Source organism: Dendropsophus ebraccatus, chromosome 10 (genome assembly GCF_027789765.1).
Source record: "Dendropsophus ebraccatus isolate aDenEbr1 chromosome 10, aDenEbr1.pat, whole genome shotgun sequence".
Classification (NCBI taxonomy): domain Eukaryota; kingdom Metazoa; phylum Chordata; class Amphibia; order Anura; family Hylidae; genus Dendropsophus; species Dendropsophus ebraccatus.
Genome location: NC_091463.1, coordinates 23,076,469 through 23,089,480, shown reverse-complemented (window position 1 = coordinate 23,089,480; position 13,012 = coordinate 23,076,469). Strand labels below are relative to the sequence as shown.

Genomic DNA, 13,012 nt, shown 5'->3' with positions numbered 1-13,012 from the left:
AAATCTTCCGTCAGAGAATTTAAAACTGGGGGGGGGGGGGGTCAAACCTGTGGCCCTGCAGCTGTTGCACTACTATAATCCCCTTTGAGCCTAAACAGAAGCTTTTGTAGTTTTGAAAGAGCTGGAGGGCCACAGGTTTGACACCTGTGCTTTAAAAGAACACACTACATTGTGTTATACCTAGTGCAGGGTCTGCAGGGGTGGCGCTTGACAGAAATTCAAAGAATCCTTGTTATGCTCCGCCCCCTCAGAGCCTGCACTAGAAGTAACACAGTATAAATTTTGCCTGGACTGTTCCTTTAAAATACCATGTTCAGAGCCGTATGTGCAGTTGGCACTGGGCTAGGGGGGAGACCCAACGACATTATTGTAACTGAAGTTAATGTAACGTTAACTAATACAAACACTCTTTTGCACGTTTATGAGCCTCTCCTACAATAAATGGTTGACTGGTAAAGTTCACACAGCAAATCGGTCGTAAGACCCAGATGTCTTGGTTGTGAACCAAACTTAGGTCACCATAGGGTCCGGGTATTGTAGCTGTAATACAGATGTTAAAATTATTCAGCATTACATTGGCATAGGTATAGTGTGCATGTATGATACGTTTAGCCCTTGCCATACACGTTCTGTATAATAAGGAAGAATATTACCTCTACTATCGTTCCTACCGAGGATATTTTCAGACATCGCTGAAGTGACGTTTAACCCTGTGTTACCTCCTATGGTGTTATATACACAGACTGAATTTGGTCAGGGGGCTTGCTGTAGAGGCATTTGGCATAACAAGGATGGTGAATATGGCACTATACACACATCTGTGTTACTATGCGTTTCCTCCATGTTATGGCACTTTATTAGGAACATACTGGCTTCATTACACTCTGCCCCTTTTTACTCCCACGATCTCCGGTAAAGGCTCAAAGGGACATGTGAGCATAGAGTCTGGAATGACGATGAAAGAAACTTTAAAATGGAACCCAAGGTCCCAGAAAAAGCAAAAGAACAACTTAAAAAAAGTGTTGCTAAATATTATTAAAATAATTATAATACATATTAAAAAAAGAGAAAGTGCCGGTGATGGGTTAGAGTAAGAATGAGTTCAAGAGTGCGGAAGCATCTGGTGACCTAGGAAGGAAGTGTTAATGGGTCAATCCAGCCATCCGACTCCTTCCTATGTAGGTGATGATGGGTCGGTCCAGCCCCATCCTTCTCAGCTGGCCCAGAGGAGGTTAAGTTCGTCATTGATCCTCTGGGTCCTCCTTTCAGGTCCTTTGTTGAACATGGAAGTACTATGGGTGAGTCCAGCCCTCCCCACGTGAAGCCAAGACAAACAAATCTAGCCCCACGCTCATAATATTCCCCTGTTGACGAACGGTTAAGTCTTTTTTCCACCTCTCTTATTGATCTATAAGGAGGGGGGTGTAGTGGATCAATCCTCAAGTGTCTCCTAGAGGGTCCCCAGTCCCATCATTCTCTTCTTCCGTCTCAAGAAGTAAGTCTTTGCAGCTGTAATCTTCTCCTCGACCGGCACGGGACAATGCGCTCACCCAACGACAATGCAGCTCCTCGGTTTCTGGGCTGAAGTAGAAGCTGAGCTGGCTCTGACTGATCTTGAATACATGCTTGCGGTCAGAACGCTCACATTGTTCTGTTGGGGTCACTTCAAAGCCAATCAGAGGGATGCTTCGCTGAGCCTTCACATCCTGTTAGAGAAGATACAAGTCAATATTCTAAAAATATCCATACACATTGTGCTCTGCATTCTCACTACAGTATCCTGGTGCCCACATTATACTGACCTGGGGTGCACCATAGATATAGAGAACCAGGGGCTCATTCTGCGGGATGACAAACCAGCCCTTGTGCCAGCTCTTGGCTCCTTTCTCCATATAATGCATATAACTACACATTACACTGTGCTCTGCCACCACTGATGCCTGTTTCTGCAGGGGCAAACATAATAATAATACACATTATTATACTTAAAGGACATTCCCTCAAAATAGATAACCTAAATGGCCACTCATCTCCAACAAGCTCCCTCCATGTGCCTATGTGATTCATAACAGATCTGTAAGCCATTTTATTAGCCATAAATGTTTCTTTACCCCAGTACAGCAGCTCTAAAATCTTGGCCACTAGGTGTCTCCCTTCCCTGTAATCTGCTGTCCACAGCATGTTGTCATGGGAATTCTGTCTCTAGTAACAGCTAAATGAGACCAAATGACAAGAAATGGGGTGCTCGGCTGCCGTATGCTATGTGCAGGAGAGAAGTAGACTCTAAAAGAGTCTGGTCTGTGCAATTTGAGCCGGTCTGCCTGTTAGAGAAGCAGTTACGTCCCATCCCAGTCACTGACAGGCTAAGCGAGCAATCCATTTTTGGTTGAAAGTGCCTGAAGTGGCTGATGGATTGCCCGCTTGACCAGTCAGGGACTGCAGTGGTGTCCCGCCCCAGTCACTGAATGGCTGAGCGGGCAATCCATCAGCCGTTTGTGATGCTGCAGCAGCAGGAGACTGGCAGGGGCACGTGTAAGTATACATTATTTATTTATTTTTTTATTTATTATCTCACACACACACCCTGCCTGCACAGGATTTCTTTTATTTTTGCCTGGCTTCTCCTTTAAATGTGATCCACTCTACTTCTCAAAAGGTAAATCAAGGCCTCCCTCTCTCCTGTCACAAACCATAAAGTGCAAGACAACAGCTTCTTGTGTTAATACTAGTATTCCTACTATATAGCCACAGTGCTTCAGTGTAATCCCCCTTTGGCTTGTCACCCGCAGTTTAGTCCTTTTCTTTTTTCACTTTCTCACATAGCACCTTGCAAACCCTCTACATACAATCTAGGACTGTTTTGTGTAAATCATCCAACAGCACTGTGCCAGCCTGTTCTGTCCATCAGCAATATGTCATGACACAGCAGTAAGGAGTCTATGTTGTGCTGTAATTGTCCAGAGAAGTAAGGGTAAGGAAGTCCATGTATGTACGGCTGGGGACACATTACGTTTTTGCAATCCGTTTTTTTTTTTTGCAAAAAAAACGGATGCATGTGTGTGCGCATCCATTTTGATCTGTTTTTCCATTGAATCCACTATAATAAAACGGATCAAAATGGATCAGTTTTTTTTAACGGACACAAAAATGAGGTTTTTGTGTATGTTAAAAAAAAATAACGATCCGTTTTAATCCGTTTTTTTTTTAAATATTGGAATTCAATGGAACAACAGATCAAAACGGATGCACACACATGCATCCGTTTTTTCCATCAGTTTTGAAAAAAACGGATGAAAAAAAAAAACAGATTGCAAAAACGTAGTGTGAACCCAGCCTACTACAGGTAAACAGCTCAGCTATTCCCTACAGTGGCCTCATTTATAAACGGGTGTGAAAGCTTCTTGTATGTAACAGACTACATTTCTACCACTGTAGATAAAAGAGTAAAAACTCAGCAGATCCACCATGTACAAATAGCCGAATAGACCATGCGTACCTCTAGGATGGACTTCCTCCTTTGTGGTGTATGGGCATTATACCCAGGACTGGACGCAGAACCATGCAGGGCACTGTAACAATCGACACAAACACGATTTGTTCTGTTATTGTCATAGACGAGTCTGGCTCGAAACTCGGAGCACTTCCCACAGACAACCTGTGATAGAAACAGATGTTATAACTTAAGAATTCAACAGTAAAAAATAACAGTGAAAAAAAAAAGAATTTATCAATCTAGATTGTAAGTAAAGGACTGGAGTCTGCAAGTGTGCCAAAAAGGAAGCAAGATGGCCTGATGTGATAGGGCTGTGAGGTATCCGGCCTTGTATTGTGGGAGGGAGATTGTCTAGGGCACAGATATCAGCCAGAGTGCTGCCATAGACAGTGTTATCAGGCCCATTAATAGTACTATCACAGCCGGCAGAATGGACCTTGTACAGCGCAGTGCCAGCCATCCACAGTAACACCAGTACAGTGTAACAGTATAATCTGTGAGGGCATAGAACAGGCTCATGAATACACCTCTGCTTTCCTGGTACAGTGGTTGGTGTCACAGTCATTAATTTAAAGGGGTATTCCCATCTCAGCAAGTTATGCCCTACCCATAGGATTGGGAATAACAAGCAGATCGCTATAATTCCGACTGTTTTGACCCTGACTGATCCCAATAACTGGAACATAATTGTCCCGGAATGAATGGTGTGAACCACGCCTGGGCTGCCACTGCTCCATTCATTGTCTAAAGGGCCACTGACTGGACATTTCCAAATGTTCTACGGTCTCATAGACAATGAATGAATGAATGAATGAATGAAGTGCTGGCCATGCAGGCACGGTTCACACAATCCATTATGGGGATGATTATGTCCTCAGGATGGTCGGGCCCCCACCAATCTGCTTGCTATCCCTTATCCTGTGAACACTTTTCACAGCAGAACTTACATGGCCGCATGCTTTGCAGTGATGCCTCCTTTTGGTTATAGAGTTGAAAGCTTCTTGGCATTTCATGCACATTGTCACCTCCTTCTCTCGGATTGGAGTGGGGGCTCGCTTGCCCAAGTCTGTGTTCTGTATGACAAATTGAAAAGCGTTATATGACAACCACTTCTATATCACGGACACATACAGTAGCCTAGTGTAATGTTTTTAGACCCTCATGCCCCTGGCTTGATGCTAGTTACCGGTGAGTTTGGTGGAGTCTCTTCATCTTCCCGATGAGTGGAGTTTAGCAGTTTGTAAGTCTCCATTGTCTGCTCATGGCGACTCATTGTAGCTTCAATTGCCTATGAGATAAAAAAATACATATTGGAATATTAATCCGCTTGTCCCTAGCCCTGGATATAAGGCCTAAGAAGCACACAATTCTAAAACCATACAGTATATTCTCACCTGGATCCAATCTTTCTTCTCTTCTTCGGTTCTATAGAAAAAATCAAATTATAAAGAATAAGAAGTCTGGCAGTGGGGTATACCTTGGTTACATAACCATAATAGGCTGGGGTCACAAGCGATGGGCACCTCAATTATAATCTCTATCTAAAATACTAGAGCAAATTGTGCAGCTATTGTCTGGTGAAATTCCAGCGGCCACACCGGAAACTCGACAGATCCCATTAAAGCCAATGGAGTCTAGCATGTGCAATGGATGCATCGGCGCTATTCTTACTGTCCTTCTGCTCCAATGAGGGAGAAGAACAATGGATGAGCCAAGCCTGATTCATATGTGGCATACAGATCTATCCTTAAATCAGTCCTACCTGGCCTGCAGCTCCAGGGAACGCTGTTTCCCAGACACAAGGAACGTCCTGGTGAGGTTGGGACTGCTGCTGTGCTTCAGCTAAGTAGAAAAAGACGACATGTGAGAAGCACTGTATCTTTGGGACAGTATCTCCATATACATCATACATCATACACATACCTCCATCCCCTCCACGTCAATCCTTGCTCTCACACTATACTTCTGACCAATGAGACGCAACTTTGGGACACAGTACAGCAAGCGGTCATTGAACTGTGGACAAGTATATTAGGATACCATTAGAATAATTGACGTTTAATGCTTTAAAACTGTCTCCAACCATTTCTTAGTGATATCTCGCTTTAGGTTGGATAAGTGGTCTTGGATACAAAATAAAATCCCTTCACTAAACTGAGAATGTACGGGTCATGGTGGAGCTCTATGACCTGTATAAAAAGTACAAGACTACTGGTGACTTTGCATCTTACAGTAGTGAGTCCAGCTGGTGCAAAGCTACAACTCTCAGCAGATCCAGAGAGTGAGAGTTGTACTGGAGAGCCACATTGGTTTTAATGCTAACTAGCACATTTCTTACTGCTAGCTAAAGCATTAGGGGCAATGATGATCCTCTATTAACCATTTGCACACTAGACACTCACCAGTATGAGGTATCGGTCCTGGGTGGTCCCGTTCTTTGCCGACAGTTTAAGTATATGTCCCTCTTTGATCAGTTCATTCGTGGGGCTCACAATATCTTCCTCTCCGCCCAAGAGTTCATACACCTTTAAGAGCTTGTGCATCCTTTCCTGCAGGTTAGAGAGAGAAGAGATGATGAGAGAAGTCTTAACCTGGATATCACCAGTCCTCCTGACCTTCCTACTTCACATCATGGTAACCAAGAAGCCTACACAGAGCAATGCATGATTCTGCTCCGTCCTAGGTACCACAGGTTCCAGCATACAGGACTGGCTTCTATATAGTGACACCTCTATATAGGAGAATTTCACAGAATCCAAGTGACTCTTTTAGGATAGAGGAAAAAGTTCTATAGGACTATAGAAGAAGAAAAAAGAATCACTCCTAGGGATCACTCACCATTTTTCTTATAGCTGCATTAGAATGCTCAGCCGCTGTAGCAATAAGATCCAAGGATTCTGCAAGGAGAAAAAGTGAACCTGTAAGATCTGAAACTTACATTGAGGGGAAAAGGCCAATATATATTCTGTCAACTGCTGAAAAACACAACAGGGACAGGACAGGGCTAAATTAGCAGGGTGACCATCCTTTTACTGCACAGTGAGTAGTAGGGTATGCACTCTGCTAACACTAGAGGGCAGTGTGACTCCATCTGAATGTATACAAACTAAGAAGAACACAGGGAAAAAAACTAGAAAAACTAGGGTTCACAGAGGAGGAGAATTCACAATACATAAAAAAAAATAATAATAATAAGGGTGTGCTAAAATTATCATGTAGGAATGGCGCGTTTTATTTCGCCTGGGGCAAAGATTCCGTGATGCCCAACTTCCAAAAATACATACATACAAATACCTGCATGCTGATGTGCATACATGATTCTGTCTCAGCCAAGCGTGCACATTTTTCTCTTTCAGAGAGGATATGGGACTACACTGCTGCCGGGAATACTGTAGTACAACATACCCATATCCATGCTGCATTACACTAACATCTGTTGGGAAAGGGTCATGAGGGCCTCATACACATGAAGTTGTTGGCTGATATTCACCTAATATGTATGGCCAGCTTAAAGGTGCCCTTACATCTTTAAAAGCTGACAGCAATTCTTCCTGAAACCCCATACATATGCACGCTCAGTTTAGATACGCATGCATGTGTTCTAAATAGGGAGAGGGTAATAAGCCTTTGCCAGACATCCCTAGCAATAGCTAAAAGCATTACTGTCACAAAGACATGTTGAAAGTGACATAAGAATAGGTTATTACAGCAATATAAAAATTTTTTTTATAAAGGACTTACGTACCCCTTTAAGGGCCAGTTCACACTAAAGAATCAGCGCTGAATTTTAGCGCCAATTCCTCAAATTCAAAGGAATTTGCGCTCTGCAGTTCACGCAGCGGAATTTCACGCAGAAGATCCGCTTTCCGCCAGAAGAATTTACATGTCCCATTGAATCCCATTAAAATTAATTGAAAAGTGAGTTTCTGCTCTGAAATTTTTCAGCATGGAATACTCACGGAAATTCATTGCAGAATTGGAAAATATGAATTTGATTAAATGAAAAAAAGAATTTGCATGGAATTCCGCCAGAGATGATTCCGGGAGGAAGACTTTCCTTGCGGATTCAGAGCTGATTCCTCAGTGTGATCTGCCCCTAACAGTCCTAAGAATCAAGGATCAGGCACTGAAATCCAACATACATGCCTGATCCTTCTTTCGTCTGATTATCTGCCATCGAAAGACAGTCAGGACATCCCCTATACACATAAGACACTTTACTTGTTCTACCAAAATTGTCATGTTTCGCTGACTGTGTACTATAGCCTTTAAGGGTGCCAAACACAGAGCTTTTTGTAATACTGTTTTTTTTTATTTTTTTTAAATCCAGCTCCAAAAGTGAATTCAGCAGGAAGGAGATGTAGTGGCTCTTTAATATTAAAAAAAAAAATACATTTTGAAGGTATTTGGCTTAAATAACTGAATAAAAGAAATCAGCCAAAGAGTCAACTCATACAGTCGATTTCCATCTACCCCCACCTGTTCTATTAGCCCGGAGGGCAATAAATGGAGGGAAGCGATCAAAAGATTTGGGCTTCAAACAAGACCCTCATGTAGAAGGTAGAGAACCTGTTAAATTCTTATGGGACATGTAGTTCCCCAACATTTAACTAAAGTGAGTGTGGAACGCAGTGAATGCGGAGCCCTGTAGTTAGTAGGACATGTCCATGTGACATACTTTCTGCATCCCTCCGGTCTCTGGAGTCCTCAGACAGTTTCTGGAGGTAATCCTTCAGGAGAAGCTCATAACGTGGAATCCTCTGGACAGGCTCCAGCATGTGGTGTTGTAATGTCAGGTTACCACAGGCCTCCTCCTTCTGAAACACAAAGCATATCAAAGACTGATCACATTGTCTACATGGGCTCCAAGCAATATTCAGAGCACAATCTTTGTGTATAATACAGCCATTCCCTATAGGAGACTAGGGCAGGGAGGTGACTACAGCAGGCTACGGCCTGTTACACAATAGTCCTGCCCCATAGACAACCTATAGATTGGAGTTTAGTATTGTTGGCAGGCTCCAAGGGCAACTGTGGAGGAGTAGGGATAAAAGTACTTATGGAGGATGCATATGACTGGGGGGAGGGGGAGTTATGCATTAGGCTGGTTTCTGGGATACACTTTTGCATCTGTATTCTGGCTACAGGTCCCATCCCAACTTAGTTTACAGACCCCACTAATGATCTACAATCAAGTCTGTAGACATGTGCATGGTCTGCAATTTACTTAGGGTACAAACACACACACACCGTATACGCAGCAGATCTGCAGCAGATTTGATGCTGTGTTCAGTTATATAGATCTAATCTGCTGCATATCGCAGCAGTAAATACGCAGCGTATACGGTGTGTGTGTTTGTACCCTTAATGCGGTATGGCACATACACACATCTGTCACTATAAACACATACATACATGACAATCATGATCAGCAGAAGGCTTCATGCATGTTACTGGTTGATTCATTGGGAAGCTGTCGCATGAAAGGAATGTGTGATGGGTGGGACCTTTCCAATCAACTGGTGTCAGAAAGTTATATAGATTTGTCATTTACTTCTATTTAAAAATCTCAAGCCTTACAGTACTTACCAGCTGCTGTATGCCTTGCAGCAAGTGGTGTATCCTCTCCAATCTGACACACTGCTCTCTGCTGCCACCTCTGTCCATCTCAGGAACTGTCCAGAGCAATAGCAAATCCCCATAGAAAACTTCTGCTCTAGACACTTCCTGTCACAGACAGAGGTGGCAGCAGAGGGCAATGTGTCAGAATACACCACTTCCTGCAGGACATACAGCAGCTGATAAGTACCGGAAGACTTGAGATTTTTTAAAAACAGAAGTAAATTACAAATCTATATCATTTTCTGACATTAGTTAATTAGACAGAAAACATTTTCCCCGGAGTTCCCCTTTAAACCGTCCATCTAAGATGTATAGGGATCTCCAGGGCCTCTCCTGCCTACTCCATAAAGGATAACCAACCTTATAATTGGGTGAAACACTACAACAAAGGGTGAGCTGACAAACTCCTTTTGTTTAACTGACAGATAATGTCGGTGGTGATAGGGGTTGGGCATGATGAAAAATCATCATCCGACACCTTTGTTCTGGGAGAGATAAGCCACAGAGAGAGCTCTCTGGCTGCAGCTTTGCATCTTACCCTTTCCTGTGTATGGGATGGGGGCCATTTGGGACAGATAAGTGTATTTAAAGCGTATGGGACCTTTATAGCCAGAGAAAGCTTGTGTTGGTCACTACGCATAGTCAGTAACCACAGAACTGGACGTTGCTATTGACCACAGAAGAGCAGTGATCCATGGTGGTCACTCATTCACTGCTGGTGCTGTTGCTAGGCAACACCTTGAACAAATTCAGAAGTTTATTAAGGAGTCTTATGGACTTGGGGGGTCTCAAGTCTACATCACAGTTGCATGTATTCTGAAAGGAAAACCAGAAACGCCCTCAGATACATTGCTTTCTATATTTCAGCAAGACAGGAAGTGTGAATAAATTATAGTGTACATGTTATTGTGGGAACGGCAGCTTTGGTTTACAGGGCCTGAGGAATTTGGCCTCACCCACCTACGTGCCGCAGGCCGCCTCTCATGGTCGTCCTTCTAATTATGTGATACGCAGGTGATACTTACCTCATTACCATGTGAGGCGACGGCAAAGAGTGTCGCAGTATGAGGCCGACTGATCATAGAGCAGCCTAAATAACCTGTCCCCGGGACATCCAGCTACACGGGTTAAGAGGAAGTTCACAAGCTCCTCGTCTTTACAAGGAGCCAGAAATTCCTTCTTCCCCCTCCAGTCTCTGCATCTGGTAATTATTGGTCATAAAATAAAAAAGGGAAGAAAACTCCCTCAGCTGCAGCCAGATTTATTAATGCAGCGTGCATCTCATTGTTTGATATGGGGGACCATAGATCATCATGATGGCTTGGCAGAAGACGCTGCGTATGGGCTTTAATACAGACGACTGGTTTGGGCCTTTTTAAATTATATGGAAAAATGTATGATAATTACAGGCAGCCGTCAGGAAAAAACGTAATGAATGTCTAACTCTGCGCAAAACCGGAAAATATTGGGCTGACTACAGTTAAAGGGGTATTCCACTCAAACATAAATTTTCCTATGTTGCTGCCCATGGTAAAACTAACAATTCCTTCCATACTTGTTATTAACTATTTAGTCTCCTTCCCCCAGTTCTGAGCTACTGCTTTCTGCTAAAGACACAAAAATCTGTGTATAAGCTTTTCTGTCAATCTCCTACCCCCCGCCCTTCTGAGACAGCTGGCGTAAACAAGTGTCTGACTGGCTTTATCTGCAACATTGTAGGATGGGAGGATTAATCACAGTGGGTTCATCAGCAACTTGACCTCAGAATAACCTTCCCGGCACTAGGCAGTTGCAGATAAAGCCAGCCAGGGACTTGTTTACACCAGCCATCTCAGAAGGGAGGGGGGAGGAGACGGAGAGAAAGGCTCACACACAAATTTTTGTGTTTTCAGCAGAAAGCAGCAACTCTGAACTGGGGGAAGAAGACTGAATAGAATGTCACCATGGGCAGAAACAGAGTTTAATTTGTAACAGGTTGTCAACGGCATCAGCATGTCTATCACATAGCACAGAGCTAGGAGAGAAGATTCTTAGCACGCACTTCCTCCATCTCATTCTAGCAATTACTTGAGGCTTAAACATCCAGACTCACACCGATTAAAACGTTTGATGTGTTTCTAAAAAGACGTCAAAGTTTTTTAAAGTGACAGTACTCATTTAAGTTCTGCAAACCTCCTTTAAACCCTGAGACCCTAAGAACTTTCCAACAGCGCAAAGCTGGAGCAAAGACATGAAGGTAATGACCAATAATGAAATATTATAACTATAGTGGAACCTCCCTCTAAATATTATTTAAATGGCCACCATGCTGTATATAGTACAAATGGTAATAGCAGATAATCACCAGGAGATGTAAAAGCTGGAGCCATGCTTCATTTCTACAAGTAAGACAAGGCCTTTAATGTTACTTAGGTTGGAGGAAATACACTATTTCTTGAAATCATCTATGGAGTCTATTGATTTGAAAGATTCTGGGAAACATAGTTCTGCAGACTGACCTGCACTTCATGGATGATGCTTTTGAACTGGGATGAGCGCTCCGTCCAAGTGTTCACCAGTTCCATGGCTCTGTCGAAGTTCTTAACATACTCGCCATACATCTTAAGGAATGGAGCCAACTTCTGTAGAATGTCCCCAATACGAGGGTTGCTGTCCCTGAGTGGCAGAAGATATTCAGAGTTTTTAGACTAAGGAATATTGTGTCTCCAGCTACTGAAAAACTACAACTTCCAGTATGCTGCAGGTTTTTGTTTTGCAACAGCTGGAAGGTTGCTTTGTGACAATCACAAAATCTACACTTAGCCCCCATCCTAGTAACTTACCACTCCTGCATGCGTTTCTCCAGTTCAGGAAGAAGGAACTGTTGGTGAAAGCAGTAGATGGAACAGATATTGGAGAAAATGCCCATGACTACTTCACCGGGAAATGAGCCCTTTGTAGTAGCCTCCTCCATAAGCCGAGCGCAGAATACCTGGAATTGAATAGGACCAGTGAATTTGAGATCTCCATCACTATGGTGTCAACGGTGCTGTCAATGGAACACGCTACCTCCAATAAATACTAATCTAAAGGCCTGCATGCACAAAAGCAATCTTAAAAGGACATGCCAATTCATTAAGGGTTAAGTTTTATCGCCTGATATTGTTAGCAGCTTACTCCCCTCTTCCCATTGAGAACATACGCACGCTCATCTATGTTGAGCATGCATGCACAGATATGGAGGAATCAGCGAAAGAAGTGTTTGACTAACTGTTATTGAGTATTGGCTTCACAGACTGGAGATAAGTGGCTTTACAGACATATCATAGCATTTATTCCCAAAAACGTACAAAGGTAAAATCTAAACTTGACTGATCCTTTTTTTCTTCAAAAGGCAAAAGTCAAGAAACCATTGGGCAGTCACCATAAACAGGAAATTTCTGAGGCCTCTGTGGGTAAATGTGCTTCATTGGATTTCTAGGAGCAAACATACATTGGCAACTTTCCAAGATAAGTCAATGTAGAGGTGCCTGCACTTGCCAGTATAGGCAGGAATACATAACTAATAAGCCTACTATGGGCTTCATGGGGGTTAGATACTACTCCTGCTCCCCAATGTGCAATGTGTCTACAGCAGACAAGATAGAGGATGGGAGCCAATGGTGACACTGGTCTTCTTTATGGGAATGGGGATGAACAATTCCTCACCTTGTCCAAGAGATGTAAACGGGACACGTACGCCTTCTCCGTCTGTAGTAACTCATTTGCGATGTTATAAACTTTCTGGCGGGCGGTGAACTGTAAGAAAGTAGTAAGGTAGAAAAAATATTATATATACATATTTTTATGTGTATATACCAAATACCAAAACCAATCAGTTATAATGAGGGTCACATATCCTAGCCATCAGCCACATAT

General features: G+C 43.0%; 1 protein-coding gene across 2 annotated transcripts in view; it reads right to left on the bottom strand.

Annotated features, from left to right (window-relative positions):
• Positions 1–1,261: 1,261 nt before the first annotated feature.
• The window catches only part of FGD1 (FYVE, RhoGEF and PH domain containing 1), an 86,307-nt gene continuing 74,556 nt past the window's right edge, over positions 1,262–13,012 (bottom strand). For both annotated transcript variants that reach the window (XM_069942753.1, XM_069942754.1), the window contains exons 5-18: positions 12,803–12,892; positions 11,938–12,086; positions 11,614–11,770; positions 8,172–8,310; positions 6,332–6,390; positions 5,896–6,042; positions 5,417–5,509; positions 5,256–5,335; positions 4,888–4,918; positions 4,680–4,781; positions 4,441–4,566; positions 3,497–3,655; positions 1,803–1,946; positions 1,262–1,706 (exon numbers count right to left, since the gene is read on the bottom strand). In XM_069942753.1, coding sequence (XP_069798854.1) covers positions 1,440–1,706; positions 1,803–1,946; positions 3,497–3,655; positions 4,441–4,566; positions 4,680–4,781; positions 4,888–4,918; positions 5,256–5,335; positions 5,417–5,509; positions 5,896–6,042; positions 6,332–6,390; positions 8,172–8,310; positions 11,614–11,770; positions 11,938–12,086; positions 12,803–12,892 — 1,743 coding nt within the window. In that variant the 3' untranslated portion in view covers positions 1,262–1,439. The remainder of the gene's footprint in view (positions 1,707–1,802; positions 1,947–3,496; positions 3,656–4,440; positions 4,567–4,679; positions 4,782–4,887; positions 4,919–5,255; positions 5,336–5,416; positions 5,510–5,895; positions 6,043–6,331; positions 6,391–8,171; positions 8,311–11,613; positions 11,771–11,937; positions 12,087–12,802; positions 12,893–13,012) is intronic.